The 22729-nt window shown below is 41.2% G+C and overlaps 2 protein-coding genes across 2 annotated transcripts in view; both read right to left on the reverse strand.

Annotated features, from left to right (window-relative positions):
- Positions 1–9356, reverse strand: part of LAMP3 (lysosomal associated membrane protein 3) — a 37566-nt gene extending 28210 nt beyond the window's left edge. Inside the window, exons 1-2 of the mRNA XM_058730624.1 lie at positions 9148–9356; positions 922–1652 (exon numbers count right to left, since the gene is read on the reverse strand). Of these exons, the coding sequence (XP_058586607.1) occupies positions 922–1652; positions 9148–9196 (780 nt within the window). The 5' untranslated portion in view covers positions 9197–9356. The remainder of the gene's footprint in view (positions 1–921; positions 1653–9147) is intronic.
- MCF2L2 (MCF.2 cell line derived transforming sequence-like 2) overlaps positions 1442–22729 on the reverse strand; it is a 293647-nt gene continuing 272359 nt past the window's right edge. The window contains exons 28-30 of the transcript XR_009262037.1: positions 21434–21533; positions 17830–18333; positions 1442–1652 (exon numbers count right to left, since the gene is read on the reverse strand). The gene's annotated coding sequence lies outside the window, so the exon portion shown is untranslated. The remainder of the gene's footprint in view (positions 1653–17829; positions 18334–21433; positions 21534–22729) is intronic.

The following is a 22729-nucleotide window of genomic DNA, read 5'->3' on the forward strand; positions in this document are numbered from 1 at the left end:
GTTTTTAAAGGTGTTCTCCTACAGAAAGAGTTCCTTGATAGATAATTTATAGCCAGTCTATTCCCAATATACCACATGGAATTTGATTGTTGTTAAATTAAACGTGTTAAAAGGTACTACAAGAAAGCGTTTGCTGTCTAATGTACTTCAGTTTCAAATGAAAACCTGAATGTGGAAGTTTTATAAAACCTGTGCAAAAAAGAAAGTATTGCTTTAATGGTGATTTCTTCAGTAAAGCAAATAATCTCAGCCCTATCCCCACTCCTTCTAATCTTTTTTATCTGGAATTTTGATACTAATGTCACAGTTGGCTAGAACCATGGAGACTAATCCAAATCTCTCACTTCACAGGAAAGTTGCCGAGGCTTGAAGTCATCAGGAGGCGTAAGGCCAGGTTGGGCTCAACACTGAACTTACCCCAACACTCTGCTCATGTTGGCTAAAACTAAGAGGTTTGCATAGTTACAATTTGGATGTGTGACTTCTTCTATCCAGTCACTATTGGTTTCTGTTTTTATATGTATTCTAAAACAGATTCACTGTTTTTTAATATATGAGGTTTATTCATTTATTTTGAGAGAGAGAGAGAAAGAGAGAGGGTGGGGGGGGGGCAGAGAAAATCCCAAGCAGGCACCCTATTGCCAGCCCAAAGCCCGGCGCGGGGCTTGAATTCATGAACTGTGGGATCACGACCCAGGAGGAAATCAAGAGTCAGTCGCTCAACCGACTGAGCCACCCAGGCACCCCAAAAACCCAGGCACCCATTCACCTTTTAATGGAGCACCTTGGAGAAAGAGGAGTCTGCAGCTATTTGTTTCATTAAAATATGACACAAGATGCAGGGGGATGTTTATTCTTAACAAGACACACTGCACTCAAACTTTTTGAAGATAGTGTTACAGTCCTATGGCGCCAACTTACCGACTCTGTGTCTTGAACCGTTAGCTCTATCCCCATCTCTGCTTTGATACAGAGCCTGCTTCCATTCAGAACTTGATAAATTCCGGTCTTGGCTGATGAAGGCTGAGGTGCCAGAGTGGGCCCAGGAGCCATGGTAGCAGGTGAGGCTGTTTGGGTGGTATTGTGTGCAGCTGTGGTGGCTCCTGAGGTGTGCATGGGTTGAGTAGACTTCTGACTGGTTGTGCTGTTATGTGGTGAGGTGGACAACATTGCTGGAAGGGTGGTCTGGTTACTGGGTTGGGTGGTTTTCCTAGTTGTGGGGCTGTTTCCTGTTGTATGGGCTGGTGGGGTGATGGTGGTTGGCAGTGAACCTGGCGCTGCCCTGGAGCCAATGGAGGCCTCAGTGCCTGGAGCAGCTGTGTGTGAGTTATTGGGTGTGGCCGGGGTTGTGACTAAGGTGTGGACTGTGGTGCTGGTAGATGGGGTACTGTTTATAGTTTCCAAGGAAGTTGTTACTAGAGTTCTTATTGTTGTGTGTGTGATTGGGGGTTCAGAGCTGGAGGTTGTGGCAGCTCTCTGAGAGGTGACATGACCATCTGTTGATCTTACTGCTGAAGTTTTGGGAGGTACTTGGTTAGTTGGTTGTAGGAAAAGTTTTGCTATGGCCTGCACTGTTGTTGCGGTTGTAGGCTGATAGTCCAAAGTTTCTGGGAACACTTTAGCTCTTATTTGACTGCCATAATGCAAAATCACTGCAAATTAGGAAACAAAAGTGTTACCACACTCATAGCTCACATTAGTGAGTCCCTCTCCCACCCGCATTTTAACGTTTCTTCACTACAAATTAACACTTTTATTTATTTATTTATTTACTTACTTTTCTCTTTGGGATAGTGACTCTGTCGCCTTCACATCCATATACTCAGAAATGTAACTGTTGGATCACATGGTAGTTCTACCTTGAATTCTTTTCTAAGTTTATTATTTTTTTTTATTTTTATTTTTATTTCTTTATATAATTTGTTGTCAAATTGGTTTCCATACAACACCCAGTGCTCATCCCAACAGATGCCCTCCTCAATGCCCATCACCCACTATTTATTTATTTTTTAAAAAAATTTTAGGGGCGCCTGGGTGGCTCAGTTGGTTGAGCGTCCAACTTCAGCTCAGGTCATGATCTCGCGGTGTGTGAGTTCGAGCCCCACGTTGGGCTCTGTGCTGACAGCTCAGAGCCTGGAGCCTGCTTCGGATTCTGTGTCTTCCTCTCTCTCTGCCCCTCCCCTGCTCATGCTCTGTCTCTCTCTGTCTCAAAAATAAATAAAAACATTAAAAAAAATTTTTTTTTTAATTTTAATGTTTATTTTTTGAGAGAGAGAGAGAGAGACAGACAGAGAGCATGAGCAGGGGGAGAGGCAGAGAGAGAAGGAGACACAAAATCTGAAGCAAGCTCCAGGCTCTGAGCTGTCAGCACAGAGCCTGACGCGGGGCTTGAACCCACGAACTGTAAGATCATGACCTGAGTTGAAGTTGGACGCTTAACCAACTGAGCCACCCAGGCGCCCCTATTTTTTAATTTTTGAGAGAGAGATACAGATTGAGCAGGGGAGGAACAGAGAGGGAGAATACCAAGCAGACTCCACACTGTCAGTGAAGAGCCCAATGAAGAGCTTGAACTCACGAACTGTGAGATCATGACCTGAGTTGAAACCAAGAGGCATCCCTGAAATCTTTTAAAGATAAATATGATTTTTTTTATTTTTTCCAAACATGCTTATTTACACACAATCATACAATCCCAGGTTTGAAAGGAGTTTTAACAATCATCTAGTCCAAACCTTAATCTGATGTGTGAATTGTACCTACGAATTTGCCATGTGTTCATCCAATGTAAGCATGATTCCCTCCAATGATAGGAGATTCATTTCCCTTCCGTTTTTGCTTTTGTTGCCAATTTTTAAGTATATTTATTCTGGGGGATAGAAGGACAGAGAGAAAGGGTGGGGGGGAGAGTATCCCAAACAGGCTCAGCAGGCTCTGTACTGCCAACGGGGAGCCCGATGCAGGGTTCGAACTCATGAACTGTAAGATCATGACCTGAGCTGAAACCAGGAGTTGGGCGCTTAACCCCAGCACCGCTTGCTGCCAGTGTTTGTAAATATAGATCAGTTTCTGTCTGGTTCCTATTGTTTGCTTAACCTTTTGAATGGCCCAGTCTTTCTCAACCAGGAAAGAAAATTAAGCCCTAATTGCTCTGACGTATTTGGTGGGCTATCCTTCATAGTTTGGCTTAAATGCCAGCTCTTCAGAGTCTTCCCTGTCATCCTTACATAAAATAGCTCCCCACCCCACAATTCCACATCACAGTGTTATACTCATTGCCTGCACTGGACTAATCACAACCTGTAATTATATAAGGGGATAAGGGGATGGTATTAACATATTTAACAGTAAGCCTGGCCAGACAGTGTGTACCAGCACAATGATAGCCCTGATTATATGTTTATTTATTGGTTTATTTATTGACTGTGAATCTCTCCCACAAGATTAAAAGTAACTTCAACGTGGGAATTGTGTGCATTTTTTTTTTTTTTACCACCAGTGCCTATGCATGAGAAGTGTTCATATGCATTGGATGAACAGATGACTGGATGAGTAAATGAGGATAACAGCACTGAATACCATTGTAGACCTTCTAGGATTATTGTGAGGCTCAAACTAGTTGGTTTAAGTGAAGTCTTCCTAGACCATTAAGCATACCTGTAGTGTGTGTTACTGTCACAGGTTCTCTCCTGGGCCATCTCTCTCTCTTTTTTTAATTTATTTTTTATTATATATATAATTTTTTAAATTTAAATTTTAGTTAACATACAGTGCAATATTGGTTTCAGGAGTAGAATTCAGTGATTCATCACTTATGTACAGCACCCAGTACTTATCACAAGTGTTTCCTGGGCCATCTCTTGAGGGTAGAAGGCCTATGGCTCTTTTTCAACCCAAATAGTTCTATCCTTGCCTCCTCTCAAACACACAGCAAATCAGAAAACTGAAAACAATGCAGATGATGTTCCTTGTGAGTTTATGATCAGGTCCACTGAGAGATGGCTTTGTCTCTTCAATGCTATGGTTTCATTGTATTTGCTCATTGTATTTACACTCACTGGAGCTGGAGCTCCCCAGTGCTGGCCAGTGACTTGGGAAAACATGGGAAAAGGAAAAAGGAGATCACTCTATGCTGGTGTTTCACATCTAATCAAAATTATCCATAAACTCCTTTACTATCTTGCTCTTTCATTCACTACATTTCTAAGTGGTTACTTTTCCTATAATAATAACAATAAAATCCCCAAGTTACTGGATGCTAACTACATGGCAGGCCTCAGGTCAAGGGTCATCTTTCACCAATTCCTCAAAAAACCCTCTGATGCGTTCTATCTTTATCCATATTTCAGATGAGGAAACTCAGGTTTAGAAAAATCCCATTGACTTGACCATAATCCCACAACTAGTAAATTGTGGAGGTGAGACACCTAGTAAGTTCTGGAAGCAAGACTTGAGTCCCTGTCTGAACCAAAGCCTGCCCTTGGATTTGGGATTAGTGGAGATGGTGTGTGTGTCACTGGGAAGAACGGTGAGCTAAGAGACAAAAACAGAGAAGAAGAGCAGGGTGTTTCTCCAGTGACCCCAATTCACCAAACCCTCATAATGGCGGTCGGTGGTGAGGTTTTCAAAGGCTCAGATGCTAAAATAGTGATTATTTTCCAGAAGAAAAATTCTAACTTCAAGCCTACTAGTAACACTTGTGAAATATTTCTGCACAGCTGGCTTGAAAAATGAGAAAGACAAAAATATCAGTTAAAATTGTCTTAAATGACCTTTTAGAAAGGCTTATTAATGACATTATGTGAGACTATTATTAAAGGTATTTTTTTTTGTATCTAAAATGCTCATTTAGATAATTTAAAATGTATAATAACGTGAGAGTTGTGGATTTTATGCACTGCAGCTTTACTTTGTAAGCCTTTATTTTTTATGCCTACGTTGTAGAATTTGGAGCAAAACTTTCCATTTCAAGGTTGTTATGAAGGTTGACAATTGTGGAAGATTTACTTTCACAATTCATCTGGGCCAAACCTGAGTTGCTGGTTCCTCAGTCATGACCACAACAGAAACTCCATTAAGTTTATACTATTACTATGGAGAAAGAGAATTCACTCCCAGGTGTACTTTCCAGGAATATCTTGTAGTGATAAGCAAAGACTGATTCAGAGAATTCTGAGAGACTGGAAACCATTTGCTTTTTGTTCTCTTGGGGAGATATTAGATCCTTGATAAAATCTCACTGTGCACAGCTTATGCTTATGAGCTAAAGCAAATCTTCTCAACTGAGTAGCACACCCTATAAAAGGGGGAGCCTTTCTCATACTGTAATTAAAAGTCCTCTCTCAGTAGTGATGAGTGAACTCAAACAAGGGGGAAAAGCACATTGGTCATTCATGAATTCACAGCATCCCAAACAGGACCAGACAACTCATGATACCCATCAAGATGTGCTTTGTATGCAGGAAGTATTTGTGGGGTGGCTGGAGATGATGGCAGTCCATGGTGTCTTGATATGGTGTGTGGCTTTGTGGTGGGCAGAAGGCTGGGCCGGCAGGTGGCTGACCAAAAATGTCAGAATGTGTTACAGATTGAACCAGAGTGTGTTCCCGGATAGAACTGGGAAATATTGTTCTAATAGTCTTCTCCTTCCCCTCTGTGGCTTCTCCCTTCCCCATTTCCCCATAGAACTGTGGGATATAAAAGATGGGCAGGAATTAGATGGATAACTGACAGGAGTAGGTATGCTGTGCATTATAAAATATTCTAGAAAGTTCAAATGTTTATGAGGTACTTAATAGAAATAATATTCTGGAAAATACACTGTTTTGTAAAATCTATGCATATGACCACACATATATGACCAATCTTTGTCAAAACTGGGTCACAGTTCTTAAGCAGGACCTTTGACCCTGTAAAGGTTTCGTTTATTTTACCAGTCTGTCTGAGACCCATCAAGAGGGCAGTGGGCAGAGGTGAGGGCAAGGCAAAGCTCAGAATCTGTGTCAACTCTTCCTCTACTCAGAAGAACACAGCTCTGGAGTTCACATGCCAGTCTGTGAAGCCCATACCCCCAACCCCCACCATCTTCTCTCCAGGATTTAGGAGTCTCAGCCAACAGGTACCCAGGACTGAGACCCATTGCTTGGACTCTAGATGATGACCTGCTGGAAGAGGTGTGAGAAGGCTGGGACCCCCTACAACCACAGAAGGAGCTGAGAGATGACTTTTCAGCCCAGCCCTGGGGAAGTCAGGGACCATGCAAGGGCTTTTTCTCTAGGTACTTTCCAGATGGCTGGTCCTTCCCAGATAGCATTTGTTTGGTTTCCCTGCCACACCCAATTCAACGGATCTGAGGGGCTTCTTCTGAGCCAAGCTCCATGCCAGGCATGGGGTCTTTGTTCTCAGGGGCCCAAAGCCTTGTGAGACAGACACATAACTGGACCACACTCCTCGAGGTGACCAGAGTTATTATAGAAGGAGGTATTGAGTGCTATGGGATGCAGTGGGGAATCCAACACAAGGGAAATTCTTTAGGCAGATAAGAAAGTAAGTGGTATCCCAGGCAGGATGAAAAATATGTGCAAAGGCACAGGGTCTTCAGAGCCTGGTATGTCTGGATAACAGCAAGGGGGTAAGTATGGTAGGGACATAAGAAGGAGGGAAGTGAGGTAAGGGGCCAGGAGGGAACAGGCCTGGCAGGTCTTGGAGGCTACACTTTGTCTGCAGTTGGGAACACAGTTGGCAAGTAAATGGAGCCCTGTGGCCATATCCAAGGTCAGGGAATTGAATTTAGCCCCCAGATACTTTCTCTGGCACCTCCCCAGGCAGCAGAAGTAGCCCCAGCTGGGTGCTGCAGGAAGACTGTTTCTGGCACGATTTAAACTTCAGTTTTAGCAAAAAGATGTAAATCTTATCTCTGTTACTTTCCTGTGGGACTTGAGATTCAAAAGGACCCTCGTAAAGAAGGGGCTCCAGTCCTGTGGCATAGACTGCTGGCTAATTACTCCCAATCCAGCCTCCCCTTTTTCCTTAGTCACAGAACTGCAAATTCAAGCTGAGGATTTGATGCCTGAAATAGAGAACCCTGCCTCCAAGACTCTTTTCCTGCTCGGTGGGAATATGTGACTGGATTTGAGGCAAAGCAGTAGAAGTTGTAGGGTTATATGGGCCTTCCAGGAGGGCTGCTTGTAGGGCTGCTTGCTTAGTCACCTTCAAGACCTCTCTATTGCCTTTGTGTTTTCCTTTTCAAACCAGCCTGCAACTTGTATGTGATGGTTGGAGCTGCAGCAGACACTTAGAACCATGAAAAGACCTTGCAGGTGAACATCACACATAGGAGGGTGGGCCTATAATAATGAGCCCCTCACCAGACCTGGTGTGAATTCTTCTGGACTTGTCTTCACATGAAGGAGAAACAAGCATTTATCTCATTTATTTTGCTATCTTTTGTCTCCTATGAGCAGCTGAATCTAAACACAACTGATACAAACTTAAATCCCTTCATTTTATGGGGGAAGAATTTGACACCAGGGAAGCAAAGTGACTGGATAAAAATTACAGAGCTAGTTTACCTGGAAGCTATGTCTCTCCTACCAAAATGTCCAATGGTTTTTGCTCATCTCCAGTTCAACAAGTATCTCTTGAACCTATGCATACAGGGCTGCGTGGTGCAGTGGTACAGAGCATGGACCCTGACAGCAGGTTTCCTGGATACAAATCTCAGGCTGCCACTTGTTAGCTGAGTGACTATGGATAATTCCCTAACCTGCCTCAGTACCCTCATCTGGAAAATGGGGCCCCTTCACACACTTCATTCACTAGGTTCACCCTAGAGAATTTGCAGCTCAGAGAGGAAAGGGCAGGGTAGACACTTCCTCTGAAACTGCCTGTGAATTTATTGAGCTCTCATTATATTTCTGACCCTGCCAGTCATCTGACACTCTCTGAACAGGTGCTCACACACGGGTCATGGAGGGTTACTGCTAGACTGAGATCTTTTGCTTTTTTATTAGCTTAGAGTTTGCCTTTTGCCTCCAGAAGAATGTGACACTCTAATTCTGAAAACATGGCAGAAGTAAAGCAGCCTGGATTAGGACACTGGCCTGACTCTTCACCCAACTTTCCTGACAGTTCATGTTGTAGTCAAGTGCCTCTGCATCCCTCATGTGAGCATGTTATTAGCAGGGCCATATGGAGAGAATTGGTTCCTTCAAGTGTTCAACTCAGTGCTTCTAGAAGAAATTGTGGATTAGCCATCAAGTAGATAACAGCACACAAGAGGACCCAATGTCCAAGGGACAAAATGCTCTTCATAAAAGCAGAGGGTGGGCACATAAAATAATCATTAAGAGCTCAGTTACCCAGGGGGCCTGGGTGGCTCAGCAAGTTAAGCATCCAATTCTAGGTTTCGGCTCAGGTGATGATCTCACAATTCTGTGAGATGGAGCCCAGAGTAGGGCTCTGCGCTGACAGCACTGAGCCTGCTTGGGATTCTCCCTCTCCTCTCTCTCTCCCTCCCCCACTTGATCTGTCTCTCTCAGAATAAATAAACTTAAAAAAAAAAAAAAGCTCAGTTTCCCAGATAGCTTCTCTGATCTGAATTATAGTAGTACTTAAAAAAAAATTTCTTGACTCCTTGGTTTATACCTCTCTGAAATGGCATAATTTGTCAGACCACATCTCATTCACCTTCACACTTCGCTGTTTATATAATATAAACACAGCACTTCCGTTCGTGATAAACAGGAAAAGCAAGGCATAATGTGCTTTTCCCAGGCAGTGTAGCAACAGCCCCATCTCTAAGCCCCTGCTCAATTCTCCATCTCTTAACTGTAAGTGATTTCTACAAACTTGCCCTGATAAGGTGCCCAGAACCTATTTGGGACCCAGGCATAGTGTCACTGTCTTCTGGAGTTGACACCTACTCTACTAGACTCACGGACAACAAGCCCAAGCTGTGAAAGCCTTTGAGGAAAAAAATGAAAGCGTGCTCTGTGTTGAGGAGGAGATATTCCCACACCAAATACCACAGTAGCTAAAGCCATGCAGCTATCTCAGTCTCTCCTGTCTTACCTTGGTCAGTGGCACTAGCATGCATTGGATTTAATAGGACCAGAGGCAGCACAGAAAGCCATGGGGGTCACTCACCAGCCAGGGACACGAAGAACACTACCGCTGCAGAGAGCTGCCAAGGCATGACTGGGGAGCCAGAGAGAGGCCTCGCCGAGGGCTGGCCCTGCTGCTGCACTGCCGCCAGGCTCAGCACTTCTTGATCTTCTGAATAGCACAAGGTTAATTCCAGGGCAGGCTCCAGGGTCAAAGAAGATACCTCTCTTTGCCCCTCATTCACTTGTGGCAGAGAAACCAACGTCACTTTCATTATGAGAAGTAGCTGAAACTCCCTCCCAAGTGGTACGCTGAGTGGGGAAGGAAACCAGAAGTGGCCCTTGTGTGAAAGCAGCCACTTTCATCTCTGCCTTTAGTGTTTGTGAGGGGCGGGGATCACACCCTTCCCCCTACTCCAGCCAAGGTGAAGGGCATCTGAGACCATTTCTCCACAGGACGTGGAGGACCTGTGGCAGTGCCAGCTTCTTTTTCTCATGAGTTAGGCCTCCATTTTTCTCTAAGATCTTAAGTACATTTCTGTAAACCCAAAGACTCTTCCCAGCCAGGAGAAAGCCAACCCCTCATTCATGAAGGTGAGCAGGAGTCTTCAAACTCCGTGTCTAGAGCACTGTCTCTGTGTGTATTCACAAAAAGTCTGAGGTAACTCTGCTCTATGCCCATGGCCACATCACCTTGTAGGGAATATAAGGAGTACAAGCTTAGGAATCAGGAAGAGCTGGGTTTGAATCTGGCCACCAGTTGTATGACCTTGGGTAATGTCTCTGAGCCTCAGTTTCTTCTGCTGTACAATAGGCATGATATTGCCTACTCTCAGGTGCTTTATCTCAGACACAAAAAATATTCAATATCTTGGAAAGGCAACCTTCCCATGTCCTATCTCCTTTCTCTTCTAATTAGACAAAACAAAGATTTATCTCTTAGGGCTGTGAGTCCCAGTGAGGAATACACATTTAGGAAGTATATTAGGATACCCTCCTGAATACTAGGTTTAGGGCTTTCAGCTTAGTCTCAAATAATTTCCTGAAAAACAACTTTGGCTACAATGATTTGATCTTACTATGTTGCTGTAAACACTCTAATCAAGCAAGTTTACCAAAGCGAATAGTGTGTTTCCAAATTGAAATTTTTATGGTGGAAGGTGAAGATTAATATGTATCAGTAAATCTAATTTTAGCAACTTTGGACTAATATTCTGGACTTTGAGTCAATTTATTCAACAGACGATAATTAAGCAGATACTATATGCCAGACACTCTTCTTACTCCATTTAAGTCCTAGAGCCACCCTATATGGGAACAATTATCATTGCTGGCCCATTTCACAGATGGGGAAATTGAGCACTGAGAGGTTAACCAAAGTCACTTAGGTAATAAATGAAGAAGTTGGGTTGTGAATCCAGTTTGGGTTGAGAGTCTAGGATTTTAAGCACTATGTCGTACTACTGCTGAAGAGGTGTTCTAGACTAGAATATGATATTAATTTTCAAGTTGCTTATCGCGTAGATGAGAAATAATATTTATTAATATACAATAGTAGCCAGAGTGACTGACCAATTGTTTGCTGCTTAGAGCTACACTAGATGAGGAAAGCAATAGTCAGAGATGACCGGGTGGTTGTTAGACCTTGGAGAGACTTGAAAGTCATATAGGATGTGGATAGTTGGATAATACCAATAATATATTATATTATTATTAATATAACAACCAATAAATAGCATTAATAAATATTAATATTAATAATTATTAATTATTATATTATTATTATTTATTTCTATAGAAGGACCCTCTACTGTGTGTGTGGCACTGTGTAATGCATATGTCACTCTTCAAGGTAGGTTTTTAAAATCTCAGTTTTACTGATGTGGAAACTGAAACACTCAGCATCATACAATAGGCTAAGATTTGCATTATGGCCTGCCTAGCCCTGAAATCTGTGCCCTGTATCCTGGCACACAGGGAGCAAAATCTCTTGAGTGGTTATGAGCCTGACTAGAGGGTACTGGGAGCAGTGGGGAGTATGGTTGAAATGTCAAGTTAGTGTCATTTCAGAGAGGCCAAAACACCAGATTGAGGAGTTCGCCTCAACCCAAGAGGTCATGGGCACCACTGAACATTTTGAAGGAAGAAGTTGTACATGAAAACAGGGGTTAGCTTGGCACATGGTAAAGGTTCTGTGGCTTTTGGGGGAGAAGGCTCAATGGTTGATCCAGTCAACATTTGCTGGAAGATGTCTGGAACCAATCTCCTGAGCAGATCAGAGGATCAGAGTCTTGGAATTGTTTTTCAGGATTCTGCTTTTAACTAGAGAAGAGATGCCACATCTGGGTGTATCAGAAGCCATTGGAAACTCTAAGCACTGTGTCAGATGCATCCCATAAATTTCAGTGTGTTGTGACTTCATTTTCATTCATCCCAAATTACTTCCTAATTTCCATTGTGATTTCTTCTTTGACCCATTATTAGGGTTATTTAGGAATTTGTTGTTTAATTTCCACAGATTTGTAAATTCCACAAATTTCCTTCTGTTATTGATTTCTAGTTTCATTCCAATAGGATTAGAGAACATACCTATGACTTCAATACCTTCAGATTTATTGAGACAAGTCAATATGTTACGGCCTACCATATGACCAGTCCTGAAGAATGTTGTATGTGCATTTGAGACAAATGTGTATTCTGCTTTTGTTGGGGCTGGAGCATTCCCATTGTCTGTAGTGTTCAAGACTATTTCCTGCTTGGTCTTTTGTCCAATTGTTTTACCCATTATTGAAAGTATGGTACTGAAGACTCCAATTACTGTTATTGTATTGTCTATTTCTCCCTTCAATTCTGTCAGTGTTTCCTTAACATATTTTGGGGCTCTGTTGTCAGGCTTCTCTGTGTTAATGATTTTTATATATTCTTGATAGAATGATCCTTTTATAATTAGACAATGTCCTTCTTTGCCTCTATTAACAATTTTTGTTTTAAAATCTATTTTGTCTAATATTACTACAGGTACTCCAGCTCTCATTTGGTTACTCTGTACATGGTATATCTTTTTCCACCTTTTTATTTTCAATCTATTTGTGTCCTTGAGTCTAAAGTGTGTCTTTGCAGACAGCATATCATGAGGTCATGTTTTTTTTTTTTTTAATTTTTTTTTTCAACGTTTTTTATTTTATTTTTGGGACAGAGAGAGACAGAGCATGAACGGGGGAGGGGCAGAGAGAGAGGGAGACACAGAATCGGAAGCAGGCTCCAGGCTCTGAGCCATCAGCCCAGAGCCCGACGCGGGGCTCGAACTCACTGACAGCGAGATCTTGACCTGGCTGAAGTCGGACGCTTAACCGACTGCGCCACCCAGGCGCCCCGAGGTCATGTTTTTTTAATTCATTCTGCCAGTACCTGGATTTTAATTATGTGTTTGACCCATTTACATTTCATGTGACTACATTAAATGTAAGATTTATGCCTGTCATTTTGCTTTTGTTTTCTATGTCTTTTTTGTTCCTCCACTCCTTCATTACTGTCTTCTTATGGATTAAAAAGATTTTTCTGGTATACGGTTTTAATTCCCTTGTCCTATTTACCATATATTAAAAGTTACTTTCTTAGTAGCTTCCCTGAATATTATATTGAACATCTCAGCCTCTAGTACTAATACCACCTTAATTTCAATAGCACATAAAACATTTGCTTGTATATAGCTCCACTGCCTTCCCTCCACAGTTTTTGCTGCTATTGCCATACAAATTACTTCTTTATACATCGTATATCCATCATCATGGGTTTATAATGACTACTTTATGCAGTTGTCTTTTACACCAGATAAAAGACTATCTTGCTATCTTGTTTGTGTTCCCCCCAAATTCATATATTGGAGGCCCAATATGGTGGTATTTGGAGGTGGGGATTTTCAGAGGTAATTAGGTCACAATGGTGGAGCCATTGACTGGATTAGAGTCCTTGCAGGAAGAGGAAGAGAGCTAGCCCTCACTCTGTTCTTCACCAAAGGGGGAAACAGCAAGAAGGTAGCTAGCTGTCTACGGGTCAGGAAGCAGGCCCTCACCAGAACCCAACCATGCCAGTTCCCTGATCTCAGACTCCTCAGCCTCCAAAACTGAGAAATAAATCTGTTATTTAAGCATCCAGTCTATGGTAATTTGTTATAGCAGCCAGAGCTAGGACAAACCAACAAAAAATATATTTATTAGGTCTTTTATATTTACCCATGTAGTTACATTTACTGGTTTATTCCTTCATATGGATTCGAGTTACTGTCTAGTAACCTTGAATTTCTGCCTGAAGGACTCCTTTTACTATTTCTCGTAGGGTAGGTTTCCAAGTGATAAATTAGCTCAGTTTTTGTTTATCTGGAATGTCATAATTTCTCTTTCAGTTTTTGAAGAATAATTTTGTGGATATAGAATTTTTACTTGACAATCTTTTTCTTTTAGCTCTTTAAATATATCAGCTTACCTTTTGGCCTCAATGATTTCTCATGAGAAATCTATTAATCTTACTGAGGGCTGTATATGGTTTGAGATGTGGATGCAAATTCATTGCTTTGCATAGAGAAAACTGGCTGTTCCAGATCCAATTATTGAAATGATTATCCTTTCTTCACACTATTGCTTTTGTACTTTTGTTGAATATCAGTTGTCCATATATATCTGTTCCACTGTTATCATTTTATGTCAAGATCAAATTGTCTTGATTGTTGTAACTTTTTTATAAACCTTGATTTCAGGTATTGTTAGCCCTCCAACTTTGTTCTATTCAACATTGTTTAGGCTTCTCCCTTCCCATTCCTTAATTCTCTCTCTTATGCTTAAAATTAGCAAATAAAGAGTGAATCTAGACATTCCAGCCATGGACCCTAACCCAAGCAGAGACCCAGGTTTGTGCTCTCTTCCTCTCTCTACCCATGATCTCAGGTATCCCATGTGGCTCTCAGGTATCCCATGTACCTTCCAGAATTTGTGAGTAATAAATCTGCAAAGTTCCCTGATGGTTTCTTGCTGAAGTGCATCCTGGAGTCAAAGAACCACAAGGGCCTGTCCAACCACAATATTAGCCCCTGTAGGAAGAAATGTTTGTGGGGGCTCTCTCTGAGTAATGCAGTTCAGGTGAGTGCCTCAGGCATTTCTAGGCTAAGGCCAACACAACATGGGGGGGCAGGAGTGGACAACACAATCCATCTCATTACAATGGTCTTGTTAAATGTTCCGTGTACACTTAAGAACAATATGTGTATTCTTCTGTTGTATTCAATGTTCTATAAATGTTAATTAGGTTAAATTGGTTGATAGTGTTATTCAAATATTCTATATTCTTCCTGATTTTCTATTGCTGTATCAATTCTTGCAAGAGAGGAGTTGAAGTATCTGACTGTAATTATGGATTTGTTTATTTCTCTTTGCAGTTCTGTTTTTGTTTTGTGTATTCTGAAGCTCTGTCACTGATGGGTAAATGTTTAGGATTGCTATATCCTCTTGATGGATTAACCACCTTATCATTTTTTAATAATCTTTATTTTGGTTATATTCTTTATTCTTTTTTTAAATTATTTATTTATTTTTTAAATTTTCATCCAAATTAGTTAGCATATAGTGCAACGATGATTTCAGGGGTAGATCCCTCAATGTCCCTTACCCCCTTAGCCCATCCCCCCTCCCACAACCCCTCCAGTAACCCTCTGTTTGTTCTCCATATTTAAGAGTCTCTTATGTTTTTGTCCCCCTCCCTGTTTTTTTTTTTTGCTTCCCTTCCCTTATGTACATGTTTTTCATCTTAAAGTCCTCCTATGAGTGAAGTCATATGATATTTGTCTTTCTCTAATTTCGCTTAGCATAATACCCTCTAGTTCCATCCACATAGTTGCAAATGGCAAGATTTCATTCTTTTTGACTGCCGAGTAATACTCCATTATATATATGTACCACATCTTCTTTATCCATTCATCCATCGATGGACATTTGGGCTTTTTCCATACTTCGGCTATTGTTGATAGTGCTGCTGTAAACATTCAGGTGCATGTGCCCCTTCAAAACAGCATACGTGTATCCCTTGGATAAATACCTAGTAGTGCAATTGCTGGGTTGTAGGGTAGTTCTATTTTTAATTTTTTGAGGAATCTCCATACTGTTTTCCAGAGTGGACGCACCAGTTTGCATTCCCACCAGCCATGCAAAAGAGATCCTCTTTCTCCACATCCTCATCAACATCTGTTGTTGCCTGAGTTGTTAATGTTAGCCATTCTGACAGGTGTGAGGTGGTATCTCATGGTGGTTTTGATTTGTATTTCCCCGATGATGAGTGATATGGAGCATTAAAAAAAATTTTTTTTAATGTTTATTTATTTTTGAGAGAGACAGAGACAGAATGCGAGTGGGTTAGGGGCAGAGAGCGAGGGAGACACAGAATCCAAAGCAGGCTCCAGGTTCTGAGCTGTCAGCACAGAACCCGATACAGGGCTTGAACTCATTAGCTGTGAGATCATGACCTGAGCTGAAGTCTGACGCTCAACCAACTGAGCCACCCAGGTGCCCTTAATGTGGAGCATTTTTTCATGTGTCAGTTGGCCATCCGGATGTCTTCTTTGGAGAAGTGTCTATTCATGTCTTTTGTGCATTTCTTCACTGGATTATGTTTTTTTGGGTGTTGTTTGATAAGTTCTTTATAGATTTTGGATACTAACCCTTTATCTGATATGTCATTTGCAAATATCTTCTCCCATTCTGTTGGTTGCCTTTTAGTTTTGCTGATTGTTTCCTTCACTGTGCAGAAGTTTTTTATTTTGATGAGGTCCCAATTGTTCATTTTTGCTTTTGTTTCCCTTTCCTCCAGAGACATGTTGACTAAGAGGTTGCTGCGGCCGCAGTCAAAGAGGTTTTTGCCTGCTTTCTCCTTGAGGATTTTGATGGCTTCCTGTGTTACATTTAGGTCTTTCATCCATTTTGAGTTTATTTTTGTGTGTGGTGTAATAAAGTGGTCCAGCTTCATTTTTCTGCATGTTGCTGTCCAGTTTTCCCAGCACCACTTGCTGAAGAGACTTGTCTTTATTCCATTGAATATTCTTTCCTGCTTTGTCAAATATTAGTTGGCCAAACATTTGTGGGGCCATTTCTGGGTTCTCTCTTCTGTTTCATTGATCTGAATGTCTGTTTTTGTTCTGTCTTGATGATTACAGCTTTGTAATACAGCTTGAAGTCTGCCATATTCTTTATTCTGGGACTTACTTTGTTTTATATTAACATGGTCATTCTAGCTTTGTTTTTGTTTTTGTTTTTGTTTTTTGGATTAGTGCTAACACAGTATAACTTTTTCCATTGTTTTACTTTTAATCTATTTGTGTCTTTATACCACTAACAGATAAACTGAGGCATATTAAAATTTTTGCTTATTTGAGGGGCACCTTGGTGGCTCAGTCGGTTAAGCATCTGACTTCAGGTCGGTCATGATCTCATGGTTTGTGAGTTCAAGCCCCTCGTTGGGCTCTGTGCTGACAGCTCGGAACCTGGAGCCTGCTTCAGATTCTGTGTCTCCCTCTCTCTCTGCTCCTCCTTTGCTCATGCTCTGTCTCTCAAAAATAAATAAATGTTAAACATTTAAAAAAAATTTATTTGAGCAAAAATCAATTCAAATAGGGCAGTGATAAACCAGAAGTGATTAGGAGTGCTCACTGTCCGGAACTAGTGGAAAGATGTTTATAGAGAAGAGGTGGAAGCAAAGCAAGGAAATTATTGAATTGGCTATAGCCTAATTGGTTGCATTATTTGAGAAAATTGAGTTGGCTGTTTGTGATTGGTTGTGCTTAGGTTTCAATTTCCTAATCTTGAGGCATTATAGGCATAGGTTTTGGTTTGCTTGCCTATGCTACTAAGACATTAAAGCCACCTTAGTCTAATGGACTCCTTGTTTAATTAATCTAACAATACTTAAAGTGTGTTTTTTTAAGCAGGCCACAAGGGTGGTGTTTTTGTTTGTTTTTTAAATACCCATTTGACAATCACTTTTTTTTTTCTTAAAGTACTTATTTATTTGAGAGACAGAGAGAGAGTGAGTGAGGGAGAGGGGCAGAGGGAGAGAGAGAGAGAGAGAGAGAGAGGGAACGAATGTCAAGCAGGCTCCATGCTTAGCATGGAGCCTGATGTAGGGTGTGATCCCAAGACCCTGGGGTCAATAACCTGGGCTGAAATCAAGAGTTAGACACTCAACCCACTGAGCAGCCCAGATGCCTGATAATCACTCCTCTTCAACTGAGGTATTAAGACCATATGATTATTGATATGGTCAGGTTTATATCTACCATCTTGGCCATTGTTTTCTATTTTTCTTGTCTGTTCTTGGTTTCATTTCTCTTCTTTCTCTACCAACTCTTGCATTAGTTGCATATTTTAAATTCCATTTTATTTCATTTGTTGGATTATTTTTTAAAACTCTGCATGTTTATTTTAGTGTTTGCTTTAGAGTTTACAGTATATATCTTTAAGGTATCACAACAGATCTTCAAATGATTCTTTAACACTTCACCTATAATATAGAAAACTTACAACAGTATACTTCAACTTCTTCCCTCTTGGCCTCAGTTCTATTGTTGCCATACATTTTAATTCTGCGTTTATTATAAGCTCCACAACATATAGTTATTTTTTATTTAAACCATCAATCACCATTTAAAGAGAAATAAATAATAGGGGAAAAAAGCTTTTGTACTTACTCATGTGATTATGATTTCTTGTAGTCTTCATTCCTCTGTGTAGATCCTTGATCTGCTGTTGCTATAGTTACTTCCAATTCCTCAAGTGTTACCTGTGTTTAGGGTATGGACGTGTCCACTCCACCCTCAGTTTAGGTCTTCCCTGGTATATGTCAGAAAGCCTCTCTCAGCATGCACCTTGGGCTCTTCCTGCAGTATCCCACTGTTGCTTGAATGTTTGTCAGTCGGCCTGGTGGTGAGGGCTGGAGAGTGAGTGCTCTGTTCTGATTCTCAATCATGTGGGCACTATGCCCCCAGGTCTTGGAGTGGGAGGCTGTGTGTGATCTTCAAAGTTTCTCTCCTCCCCCTATGAGCAGTTCTGGACCTGGCACATATTCCTGCCTCTCCCTCAGGATCAGAGATTTGGTTTTTATTCTGTTGTCTTTCCTCAGTTCCAGTTGGATTTATCAGCCTTCTAAGGCTGTGTTTATTGCCCTTCCTTCAGCACTTGGTTTTGCTTTTGTTCTGTAGGAAAGATAAGGAAATAGGTTTTGAGCATAGTTGCATGCCTTTTCTACAGCAACTGATATTCCCCTCTCCTGGTGTGTGACGGGAGGGTTGCTTTCTTAGGACTTTTGCTAATCATTTTTGTGAGTGCCCACTGGGGTTATTGGAAAAAGTTTGCAAGTGGATGCAAATTTCCATGGTATCTGCAGCCCCCAGGGTTTTCATTTTCTCTTGCAAGCTCATATTAGGCCATTAACTAAATTCTCCCTGCTAGTGTATAGCAGTGCCTGCTTCAGGTAAGCAAGTGGTTGAGCCCCATCTCTCTTTGTGGGTGCCTTTTCTTAGATTTCAGGTCATGTGGTTGCCGTATGAACTGAGCTCTTTCATGGGTCCAAGAAAAGTGAATCTGCATATTTTCCAGATTTTTTGATCTTGTAAGTATCAGGATGGTGCTCTTTATAGTTTCCTACATCTCAAGCAGAAAACATTATTTTTAAAAACTGCATAGAATTTGCTCGTATGCCAGTATGATACTTTATTAACCAGCTTTTTATTATGTAATACATTTGTTATCTCTTTTTGCTTTGCAAACTACCCTCCAAAACTTAGCACTTGAAAACAACTATTGTCTCATGGTCCTCTGGTAATGAATTCAAGGGCAGCTTAGCTGAATTCTTCTGGCTCTGGGTCTCTCATGAAGTTTTAGTTAAGACATGGAGCTACAGTTATCTAAAGGCACGACTAGGGCTGGAGGATCTAATTCCAAGGTGGCTCATGACTGTTGGCAGGAGGCTTGAGTTCCTGCTACGTGGGTCTCTCCATACAGCTGCCTCACTGTCCTCTCAGTGTGGTAGCTCGCTTCTTCCACAGTGAGTAATCCAAGAGAGAGAATGAGGAAGAAGCCAAAATGCTTTTTATCACCCAGTGTGAAAAATCAATTACCACCACTTCCACCACATTCTATTTATCAGGGTCATTAGTACAGCCCACACTCAAAGGGAGGGTAATTGGACTCTGCTCTTTGAAGACAGGAGTATCAATTTGGGGATAAATTTTAACACTATCACAGACAGGGTGTTCCCTATCTCTCACTGCTTGTTTTCCTGTTAAAAGTAGTGTTAAAATGAACACCTGTACAACTTGTTCATTTATATGAATAGATCATTAAAATGAATTCCTAGAAGTGGAATTGCTAGATCAAGTCATATACATATTTTAAAATGTTGAAAGCTATTAAAAATTGTCTTTTAAAAAGCTAGTACTAATTTACACTCTTACCAACAGTCTGAGAGTGCTCATTTTTTTGTATCTTCTCCAATACTGAGTATTATCAGAGTTTTAAATGTTGGACAGTCTGGTAACGAGAAATGAGTATCATTGTTTTGCTTCTTTTCATGTATTTGTTGGATTTTGAATTTCTTTTTTTTTATTATTTATTTATTTTGGTGGGGGGAGGAGGCAGAGAGAGGGAGACAGAGAATTCCAGGCAGGCTCTGGCTGTCAGCACAGATGTGGGGCTCAAACCAACAATCTAGGAGATCATGACCTGAGTCCAAATAAAGAGTAGGATGCTTAATCGATTGAGCCTCCCAGGTGCCCCTTGAATTTCTTTTTCTGTGTATATTTGTGTCCTTTGTCCATTTTTTCTATTATTGTTGCTGATTTGTAAAAGCTCTTTATATATCATGGAAAATTAGTTTTATGCCCATGTTTTGAAAATGTATTTGTTTTGAATCTTTAATTGTTCTTTTTTTCTATATTTGTTTTTGCCTCTTATGTAGTCTGAATTGTCAAGATTTTCTTTCGTAGCTTCTGGTTTTTGTTTTTGCCTAGAAAAGCTTTACTCTATTCAAAATCATTTTTAAACGTTTTGACTTGCATGATTTCTTTAAGTCACATAATTGAACAATATGAATAGTTTTAAGGGCTTATCCTCCCCACCCCCCCGCCCCCAAACTACTATACAGTGGTCCCAGCACCACTTTCACACACAATTCATCTTCTTTGTTCAGAACTAATTTGAAATGCCTTTTTTCATGCTTTAAATTCTGAGATGTATCTCGGTCCATTTCAAGATTCTCTACTCTGTTCCTCTAATGTTTGTTTATTCCCATAGTATGTGTTCTCTGGTAAATTAAAATACTATGATATAAACCTACAATTTTTGCTACTTTAATAGCCATTTTTGAAAGTTTACCCATACATAAAGAATGCTACCAGATTAAAGATGCAATTGACAAATATTTTACAGAGAATTGGTGCTGTGTTTTCTGTTGTCTCTGATAGTAAACCTGGAACACTAGAGACACTTGAAACATGTCGACTGAGTAAGCAAAAGCTAGTGTGGTAATAGAACCCTAGCCTAGGGGTTCGAGGACATGGATTCTAGTCCCTGCTTTACTTCAAGCTGGTAGGTGACAGTGACACAAAGTTGTCAAAGCTGTAGTTGGGGGACACGCGGGTGGCTCAATCAGTTCAGCGTCTGACTCGATCTCAGCTTAGGTCATGGTCTCATAGTTTGTGAGTTCCAGCCCCATGTCAGGCTATGCATTGTCAGTGTGGAGCCTGCTTGGATTCTTTCTCTCCCCTTTTCTCTGTTCCTCCCTGCGCTCATGCTTTCTCTCAAAATAAATAAATAAACATTAAAAAAAAAAAAAAAAAGCTGTGGTTGGGCAACAGCTTCCCAGCTAGGTTCCCAAGGAAACATCAGAAGGAACAAACCTGGGACACCAAATGACTGTGTGGAGCAGAGCAGCCTACACACATAACCCACACTGTTTCGTGAGACATAAATATTCTTTAAGTTATGTTCCACAAAGAGAAGGATTCTGTGGTTAGCTAAGTTTGGGAAATCATGCAGTGTTTTTTGTTTTCTGCTTTTAAGTAGGCTCCATGGCCAACGTAGGGCTTGAACTCATGAAGCTGAGATCAAGAGTCACATGCTCTACCAAATGAGCCAGCGAGGCACCCTGAGAAGTCATGAGTTTAACAGAAACGTACAGACTTCCTTCACGAAAGAGTTCTCAGTTCCTTTAATTCACTAACTCGTATCAACCAAATGAGAAATCGAATATGTAGTATTTTAAAAATAGGTTAGAGAAATTTTTTTTCAGGGCACCTGAATGGCTTGGCCAGTTGGGTGGCTGATCTCAGCTCAGGTCTCGATCTCAGGATCATGAGTTCAGGCCCTGCGTTAGGTTCTGTGCTGAGTATGAAACCTATATTAAAAAATTTTTTTTTTGATTGTGAGATTAACTCATTGAACCCTTACACTCTTCCACCTACTTTGCAAAATATGCTCTGGGAAATGCTGGTTTAAAGGATCTCGAACTTGTCTAATTATTTGATAAGGCACAGCTGGTGTTTAGTGCAGACTCAGACTCCAGCCAGATTTCACAGACTCAGACTGATTTTAGTGAACTGTTTCAGCCAGGGCACTTTCCTCCAGGGCTATAGCATTCCCACACCTCAGCAACAAGTTGAAATGCATCCCTCTCATGGGCAACAGGCAACACTCACTATAAAGCTATAAATGAATTGAATAACTAGTGGAACGTGGCTGCAAGATTTTATCTGATGGTTTTGAATGCTTTTCCATTGACTCAAATAGAAAGATGACATAAGTTTCACTCATAAAAGAGCCACTTTTTTTCTTGTTTCTCTCAGAGGACACCGATAAGCAGAGCAGCTGTGTGGGGCTTAGGCAAAGAAGCCAGTGTGGAAAGTCACAGCAGGCTACTATGGAGCACCTGGGGGCAGCATCAGCAATGATGTCCGGAACTGAAATGGCTCCTCTGTCGCCCACCTGTGATGCAGGATTTGTGGACAGGCTCCTCACATGAGGCCTGGGAGGTCTGGGCATTTTGACCTCTGCCAGCACCAGCGAGGGTGGCTGATTTTGTAGATACAGAAAACGATCGGGGCCCAAAGGATTGGGAGAGCTTTGGGCTGTCTCTGCAGTGGGCTCGTCAACAGTCAAAGTGTTTAAGAGGATCCAGGTGATGCGTTTTCTGACTATTCTAATAGTCAGAATCCAGAAGATTCTTCCGTCCAGCCCCAGTACTTACATGTTCTCACGGAGAAACGGATATGGTGATGGGTAAGACAACCGGAGAGACCGAAGCAGAGAAGTATGCTGAGAAACGTATTCAAGACTGACTGAATGAATGTGTTCTATAAAAAGTGTGAAAATATGCCATCATAGATCGTGAAGGACTATACTTTCTTTTGACCTGGTAGACATGTCCAGTGCTGTTAATGCAGCAAAGGGCTCTGTGTGCTTTAAAAGCTCTCTATTGATTCACAAGCTTGGGCTGGATCTGAAGCAGGTTCCCCACCTTGGGAAGGCATCCCCACAAACTTTCAAGGGGTGCTGAATGCAGTTACAGGCTACGATTGGTTCGACAAGAGCTCA

Source organism: Neofelis nebulosa, chromosome 5 (assembly GCF_028018385.1).
Source record: "Neofelis nebulosa isolate mNeoNeb1 chromosome 5, mNeoNeb1.pri, whole genome shotgun sequence".
Lineage (NCBI taxonomy): Eukaryota > Metazoa > Chordata > Mammalia > Carnivora > Felidae > Neofelis > Neofelis nebulosa.